An 8,271-nucleotide genomic window follows, 5' to 3' on the forward strand; every position below is an offset into this window, starting at 1 on the left:
ACATGTATGACAGTCCTATAAAAAAGGGTTGGAGAAAAACTGGGTTTCTGGAAAGAAAATGAAGGGAATCTATTTGTTTTGATTAAAACAAAACCAAAAAATCTTTGGGCCTCCTTTGGTTCAGAAAGATAAAAAAAAATACAACAACAACAAAAAAACAAAGCCACAGGAAGAAGGGGAAAATCTGGTTGTCTTTGTTATGGTCCTGGTGCAGATGGCATCCCCAGACCCCATTACCACGGGGAGAGCTCTCTCCCGCACCCTGTGGCAGCCCCCTGCCCAGCAGCTCCCGGGGCCATGCGGGAGCAGTAGGGCTTGTCTCCAGCTGCGAGGGAGCGACCTGGTGAACCAGTAACCCCTTTCATCTCTGTTTACTCATCTTCTGTTTGTTTTCAAATGGTTGCCAAAAAAAAAAAAAAAAGGGCACGGGGTGGGGGGGTGGGGGGGGGAGTAAATGTTTTGTAGTGGAAAAGGGTAAAAGAAAATGCATACTTTGCATTTTTCCAGTCCGTACTGAGTGAGCAGCAGCTGCCCTCCTTTAGAGGCTGAGGTCTCCGGGAAAACCAGAGTCTCCTCCGTATTCCCTCAGGGCAGCCCCACTGTGCTGCTGAGCTCCTGTGCCTGGCCCCGGCCCTCTGTCCCTTGGGGAGGTGGGGGTCCCGGGGCCATGCAGGGCAGGATGGGTTCTCCCCGCTGCCTGGGGGGCGGCAGGGGCTGACAGGCAGCGGTGCTGCTTGCAGGGTTTCCTGAGTTAACAGCAATGGGAGGAAGAGGTGTGGGCTGCAGCGGGAAGCTTGCTCCAGCTGCTCTTGGCGTCTCCGTGAGCTCATGGTACACGGAGCTTCCACCTGATGCAGCATTTGGAGGTTTGGCATTTACTCTGCTAGACCAATCTCTACAAAAATGTCTCTCGAGCAGCAGAAAGAAAAGCAAATTTGGTTGAAGTGTGTGTAAAAATAACCATGTGGTTATCGCTCCATCCAGCAGGCTCCAGCACACCTATGCCAATCAAACAAGACGAGAGTACGGACCCTAACATGCACTTAGGAAATCTCCAAATATCCTATGCTAGACATCTGTGTTTCTTATTTCCCAGAAGGAAGGCTTCTTGAGCATCCACGAGCATCTAGGGGGCTGCGAGCAATTCAAGTATGAACCACAAGCCCAGGGCGTGCTGCAGCAGCTGCCCGAAGGCAGTGAAAGAGTTACATCAGGGCTGCAGCCCCGTTGAGCAGTGATGCAGCGGGTGAACATGCCTCCATTCATCTGCTGCGCAGCCTGACCTCGGCCGCAGAGGAAAGGCGGTCCCGCTCCTGGGAACAAAGGAGGAGGGAAGGAGGGTGACTCAGGAGTCCTGGTGGCCCACATGTCATCTGTGGGACCAGCCCAGCCATCGCATGGGAGGTGCCACCCCGCGGTAGTCACCAGCGTCAGAAAATGAAGCTATGTATTTGTTGCCCAGATGCACTTTCTGTTTTAATTGCCGCGTTCAGGAAAAAAAACATGTTTTGAGCGATTTTTATTTTTTTTTAACTCGCCTCATTATCTCTTGGAGTGCAGGCTTGAAGTTGTAGTTTATCCCCAACTGGATTGTGGTGCCTAAACAAGCCAAGTCCACGTTGGGGAAGGGCTTTTTTAAGAATTATTTTTCAATTGCTCCAGCTGGAGCTACCCAAATGCAAACGTTTTGGGAGGAGAAATACAACATGCTCAGGGCTAAGCCTTTTCCAACCTAATTGTTGGCTGCTGCTCTGGAGAAGCTGAGGCTGCAACAGTCAGGACTACGAACGCCTCCGTTCACGCAAGCTCAGCCATTGCTGGTGCCACGAATTTTACGGTCCGGCATTTTCCCTTAGCAGATGCTGCTTTCCTGTGCCAGCAGCAGCCATGCCCTGAGAGACCCAGACCCAACCACCACACAGCGTGGCCACACTGGTGCCTGGGTGCCACCACACAGGTGAGCCACCCCCTAGGGTGTCCCCAAGCAGCATCCCACTGAGCATGGCCACCCCGCCAGCGGGGCGAGCGGGTCTGGCCCGGGCACAGAAGGAAAGGATCCAGGGGCTCTGTTGACATAATAAACCACTAGAGAGCACTCTCAAATGTATTTATACCCTTTTCCTAAGTGCTACTTCATAAAAACACGCGGTTGCCATGGCCTGGTTTACAGCACATCTAAAAAGGGAGCTCCAAAACAGACCAGGTTTCCTGAGGCCACCACAAAAGCTGTCAAAGCCTCCCTTGTGCTGCGCCTTCCCGCCCAGGGGCTCCGCGCCCCGCCCCGCCTCTTGCCCTGTGCATCAGCCTATCTACAAATAAATGTCAGAAGTAGTAGTTGAAAAAATAGAACAAAACATTGCACTTAGGCAACTATAGATTTTTCTTTCTTTTTTTTTCTTTTATATATATATATATATATAAAGCACAAGAGGTGTTTAAAGCTCTTAGTTTCCTGCATTTAGTGCAAGGAGTGGGAAAAAAATATGTAAAAATTGCGACATTGGAGTTTATCAGCTATGAACAAAAGCACCATGCAGATGACCTGCCAGCAAAAAATACAGATCTTTTAAAAAATGGGATGAAAGTGGGTTTGGGGAAAAAAAAAATCACACGTTCTTCATTAAAACACTTTTAATACTACACAAATTACAGTATCACCTTTTAAAAAGTTTAAAAAGTAATATTAACAGTAGCACTGTTGCAGTTAAAGCATTTCAAAATAAGAGAAAAAAAAAGGAAGAAGAAAAAAGCCTGTAGCCCAGGAAAGAGTGAACTGGTAGAAATGGAGAATCCACCGGTATTGTAACTGAGTAAAGCAACAGAGAGGAAAAAAGCAATGCTGAATTTGAGAAAAACAAGGTATGCATGAAAACCCTCAGATTCTGAATGTTTTGTTTCCTTTTGCACTTCTGCGGTTTCACGGTGACCAGGACTAGACGTAATGGAGGCAGGAGGCCTGTGGGCCAGCTGAGCCAGCACAGGCACTGGGCTGTGGGCACGGGGCCTCCTGCCGTCCCCTCCACCCCGGGGAGCCGCCAGAGCCCATGTTGGGAGGAGGGTGCATGGCCTTCGGGCCTGGGCCCGGTCATGGGGGTGTCACTGGGCCCCAGCGAGGCCCTGCTTTGTCAGGAGCAGGCCCAGCCCTCACCAGGCTGCACACCAGGCCGCCCCATAGCACAAAAGGGGGGCCTCTGTAGAAAGGTGTCGGGGTTTCACTTTTGGTTTTGGATTGAAAGTAGGGATACCACCTTAACCAAAAACATGAGCTCCATACCACAGGAGGTATTATGCCAAGCAACTTTGAAGAACTTGTTACCATCTATCAGCTCAAAATCCATTTTCTTTTTTAATAAAGTGCCTAAATACACATTTACACAGATCATAGTGGTTCCAAGAATCCTTTACAGTTTTTATATATATAGGTATATATATAGGTATATATATATATATAATGTGCGTTTTCTTCAAATTGGCTAAATGTGTTTACATAAGACACCAATCTTGACTATAGGTATAAGTTTTAAAGCGTAATATTGACTCAATGAATTTGTTTATCATGCAAGTCTTATCTAATATTACATTGACCTGTAATATGGAACACAATGTAGTGGGTGTGCTCATTAAACACTTCATAAAAAATTACTGTGCATGTGCAGATCTGATCTTCAAATACTAATAATGACCATTTCTTTAGAGAGAGAGAGAGAAAAAAAGTCTTCCAAAAAAGATCTACTCTGCATTAAATTGCAGTCTGAACATTATCACAATAAGAACAGTTGACTCAAAAGCACCCAAAATTCTTCAAATTAAAGTCGGCTGAACAAATTTTGCCTCCTCCTTCTCCTCCTCCTCTAGCACCAAGAGTGTTTAATAGCCTGTCCCAGGGAAGGGACGACCTGGCCACCCCTTTGCTCAGAAACAACCACTTATAACCCAGTTATAAACACCTCAACAGAAGGGCTCGTCCAGCTGCAGTGTTGCCAACGAACTATAAACAGCACAAAAACATCACTATAAGACTCAACTATTTCTAGTAACCAATGATTTATTGATTTTAGAAGTCTGCTTGGTGATGCAGAAGCGTGATCGAAAGAAGTGGCTTTACAAAAGAGTTCTCCAAAGTAGCTTAAAAGGCAGGGCCGTGGCCATGATGTGAAGCCCTAATTGCTTTCATTTCAACCAGTTTATATTTTCATTTTCAAAGAATAGCATTAGGTTTGTTTCAAGCACACGTAATAAGGAAATTACAGGTTTCCTCCACCCACATTTGGGCTGTCACTGATATGCCCGCAGGCAATCTGGCAGAACCTCAGTCACTGCTGTCATTGTACCACACTGTACCTGCCACTACTTGGAAACACCATGTCAGCGATAGTAACAATAGCAACAGCACCAGAGGTGACTGATAAGCAAACTCAAAGTCCACCTGCACTACCTGAAAATTAAAATTAAAAATAAAATTTAAAAAATCAGTCTCTCCCCCACATCCCCATCATTGTCCAAAGACACAAAAAAAACTTAAGTGACGCTGAAGACCTTCAGAGATGGCAGTGCTATGTCGGTGCATTCACCAATCGTGTCATTAGGTTGTCTATCAAAATTCCACGTTATAGTATGCAATTGGTGAACAAATGCAGTTTTGTAATCTTACAACTGATCACGTGAACTGCGGTCAACTTTGCCTTAAAAGAAAAAAAAAAAAAAAAAGAACAACAAAAACAAACCAACCCAGAAATCCCTAACTCAACAGCGCCTCTCAGACACCTCTCCACATCCTACTCCGAAGGAAACTTCCCTTGAGAAACACTGAGGAATTTTGGACTCGATCCGGCGGATCTGCCGCCGCAACACGAGACAGCCGTTTCTGGGAGAAACCCCTCGTGCTCCCTACGCTTGCCTGGCTCGCGGGGTGGCAAAGAGCGTCCCCGCCACGGCTAGCCACGCTGCTCCCCAACCACCTCGGACCGAGCCTGCATGCGACCAGCTCTACAGAAACAGGGGCCAGGAATAAGGAATCACAGACAGTAAGGCGATCTTTACAATGTCAGAAAGTGTATTTGGCATTTAAAAAAAAAAAAAAAGGAAAAAAAAGAAAAAAAAAGAAACAAGTGCATACAAATACAGCTAGAAGCATTTCTGGTTTGCCAAGTGCTCTCTAAAAAAAGCAGCGCAAGTCACAGCCTACATTGAACAGTAACTGTCACCAGGGAAGCACAACAAATAGTTGCTATAACAAAAGGGAAGAAAAAAAAAGGGGGGAAACAAAAAAGGGGGGGAAAAAAAGGAGAAGAATTAGAAGAAATGCCTTTATAATAAGTACATACCTTTTGTCTTCAAAAAATATAGAAACACAATGTATTCAAAAAAATCAAAATTATACAGCCATGTTTATGAAGTCTACATTTCCCTTGTCTTGGAGATATATATATATTTATATATATATATTTATAGATATATACAGAATTCAAGCAGTTTGAGTTAAAGGTGGCGTCGGGCCGTGAGGCCGGCAAAGTCACGAGTCTCTCTCCTTTTTGACTTTCACATCTCCGGCCAGAATGGTGGCGATCTCCCCCTGCATGAAGGCCCAGGGGACGTTGGAGCCGACCAGGGGACACTTCTCCCCGCTGGGACAATACACCTCCCCGCTGGCTCCCTGCTGCTTGATGCTTTGCCGGGAGCAGGGGAAGCAGAACTTGTGGGACGGGACCGAGGGGCACTGCACAAAATGGGTGTCTTCCAGGCGCTCGTGGCACAGGGTACAACACAACGGGACGCTGGCGGCGAGGGACGAGTCCGGCAGGCTGGCGGGGTGCACGGGCTCCAGCCCGCCCGCCGCGTTGGCCCCCTGGCCCGGCACCTCCCTGCCGGGGCCCAGCCTTCTTTGGTTCATGGCGGAGGGCGAGGGGGGGCTGCTGCTGTTCCTCCTGGTGGTGGAGTGGACCTGGTTGGCCTCTTTGGAGGCGTGGTTGCCCCCGGCATTGTCCGCCACCAAAATGAGCGCGGCCATGGGGGACTGGCCATTCTGGGCCGCCTCGGGCGGCGTGGTCCGGTTGGAGTGGGGCGAGGCGGTGGGCGGCGGGGGCGACATGAAGGAGGTGGCCGTCAGCGGCATCTTCATCCCTTCCGACGAGGTCGGCAGCCAGGGCTGCGCCTCCCCGTTGATCTTCGGGGGTCCCGCCTCGCCCTCCGGCTCGGGGGACGGCTTCCTCTTCCGGGCTGCCCGGGCTCCTGGAAAGCAAGGCAGAGAGGAGGAGGAGGAAGGTTAGAAGGCATCGCAGCTGCAAAGCTAACACCGTGAAAGTGTCCAGGTGTTGGCGTTGGCGGGCATGCCTGGCCACCGCGTGCTTGAAGCCAATCCATGCGCAAAGCCATCCTGTGCCCAATACAACCCCATGCCCAATGCTACCCCGTGCCCAACGCCACCCTGAGCCCAAAGCCACGCCGAGCCCAGTGCCACCCCACAGCCCATGTCCGGTGCCCCCGCCGCCTCACCTGGCTTGGCCACGGCCCCGTTGGTCTCGTAGCCCAGCAGCCGGCCGCCCGCCATGCCCGGCTCCTTCTTGAACTTGCTGTCGAAGGGGGGCACGGCGTGCCCGCCGTGCTGGTGCAGGGCCAGCAGCGTGTCCCGCACCGTCTTGGGCTTGGCCAGCCACTCCTCGCCGCCCGCTCGGCCCTTGCCCTCGGCGCCCAGCTCCGCCGCCGCCGCCGCCGGCAGGCTCTCGGCCGAGCCGCGCTTCTCCTTGGCGCCGCCGTCGTGCTCCCCCGCCGCGCCGCCGCCGCCCGACGAGGAGGACGACGAGGAGACGGAGCCGGGGCGCTTGTGCCCCAGCTCGCCGGGCTGCCCCCCCGCCGCCGCCGCCTGCGCCGCCGCGGCCGGCTGCTGGGGCACGGGCACGGCCAGCGGGGCGGGCGCGGCCGAGATGGCGGCCAGCGAGGCGGCGGCGGCGGCGGCGCGGCTGCCCAGGCCGCCGATGGCGGCGGGGAGCCCGGCGCCGTTCACCAGCGGCACCAGGGTGGGCGGCACGGCGTGCGTCCGCCGCGGGTTGGGGCTCTGCCGGTTGAGCTCGGGCGGCTCCTCGGGCTTGGGGAAGCCGTTGGGCACCAGGATGCCGTTCACCTGCCGGCCGCCGCCGTACTCGGCGCCCAGGCGGGGCGGCGGCCGCTCGGCCGCCAGCGGGTAGCGCTCCAGGGGCTGCGGCGGGGGCCGCGCCGCCGCCTCGGCCGCCGCCGCCGCCGCCGCCGCCGCGGCCGCGGGGTGTCCGAGCTGCTGCTGCTGCTGCGCCAGGAGCTCCTTGGCGGAGAGCGGCGGCTGCTTGGCGTGCGGCGGCGGCGGGGCCCGGCCCTCGGGGAAGCAGCCGTGCGCCCGCTTCAGCTGCCGCGCCGTGTCGATGACGAACTCCACGCGGTCGGCGCCCTCGTAGTTGACGCAGCCCCGGCACACGGGCTCGGTGAAGTCCCAGATCATGGCCCAGGGCATGCGGGGCAGGTCGCACAGGTAGCACGACTGCCTGCGGGAAGCAGCCGCCACCGCCGCCGACGACATGTCCCGGCCCCGGGGCAGCGGCGAGCGCCCCCCGCTCCGGCTCCGGCTCCGGCTCCGGCCGCCGCCGCCTCCTCCTCCTCCTCCTCCTCCTCCGCCGCCGCCTCCTCTCGCCACCGGAGACCCGACGGGGCGGCTGGGGCGCAGCGGGACGGTCCGCCCGGCCCCCTCCCCCTCGCCTTCCTCTTCCGAGCGCTGCCGCGGGGCGCGGGGGGCGCCCCGGCAGGCAGAGCCGCTGCGGGGGCCGCCGCTCCCCTCGCCGTCTCCGCCGGCGGCGCTCACAGCGCGGCGGGGACGCGCATCTCCGCGGCGCGGCTGGCGCAGGGCTGCGGCCGCTGCCGCCCGCACGGCTCCCCCGCTCGCTGGCTACTACGGGGCGGCGCGGGGCGGCGGGGGCCGGCGCGGCGGGGCGGGGCGGGGACTGCCGCGGGGGCCGGGGCCGGGGCCGGGGCTGGCGGCGGCGCCGTGCCGTGCCGGGCTCCAGCCGCCACCGCCGCCTCTGCGCGCCGCCGCCTCGATTCTTCGACAGTGCCGGACGCGCCTGCGCGATGCGCGCCCCCGCCCCGCCGCCGCCGCCGCCGCGCTCCCGGCGCCGGCCCCTGCCCGCGCCCCCGGCACCGGCCCCGGCCCCGGCCACGGCCCCGGCCCCGGGGGTTCCTCCGCCGCCGGGGGCCGCCGAGCCCCCGCCCCCCCCCCCGGGGCTGCCGGGGAGCGCGCTCCGGGCGCTGGGC

The 8,271-nt window shown here is 56.1% G+C and overlaps 1 protein-coding gene across 1 annotated transcript; it reads right to left on the minus strand.

The window, feature by feature from the left end:
* Positions 1–2,616: 2,616 nt before the first annotated feature.
* On the minus strand, positions 2,617–7,875 carry IRF2BP2 (interferon regulatory factor 2 binding protein 2). Its single transcript, XM_040552706.1, has 2 exons — positions 6,493–7,875; positions 2,617–6,228 (listed from the first exon to the last, which is right to left on the minus strand). The coding sequence occupies exons 1-2, from the start codon at positions 7,541–7,543 to the stop codon at positions 5,513–5,515; spliced, it is 1,767 nt and encodes a 588-aa protein (XP_040408640.1). The 5' UTR covers positions 7,544–7,875; the 3' UTR covers positions 2,617–5,512.
* Between the last annotated feature and the right edge of the window lie 396 nt (positions 7,876–8,271).

This window comes from Cygnus olor, chromosome 3 (genome assembly GCF_009769625.2).
Source record: "Cygnus olor isolate bCygOlo1 chromosome 3, bCygOlo1.pri.v2, whole genome shotgun sequence".
In the NCBI taxonomy this organism is placed as follows: domain Eukaryota; kingdom Metazoa; phylum Chordata; class Aves; order Anseriformes; family Anatidae; genus Cygnus; species Cygnus olor.

Bases quoted from the DNA above. Each gene is read 5' to 3' on its own strand.
- IRF2BP2 (XM_040552706.1), bottom strand. From the start codon at position 7,543: ATGTCGTCGGCGGCGGTGGCGGCTGCTTCCCGCAGGCAGTCGTGCTAC. The intron at 6,229-6,492 runs GTGAGGCGGCGG...CTTGCTTTCCAG, and splicing joins CGGGGCCGTGGCCAAGCCAG to GAGCCCGGGCAGCCCGGAAG.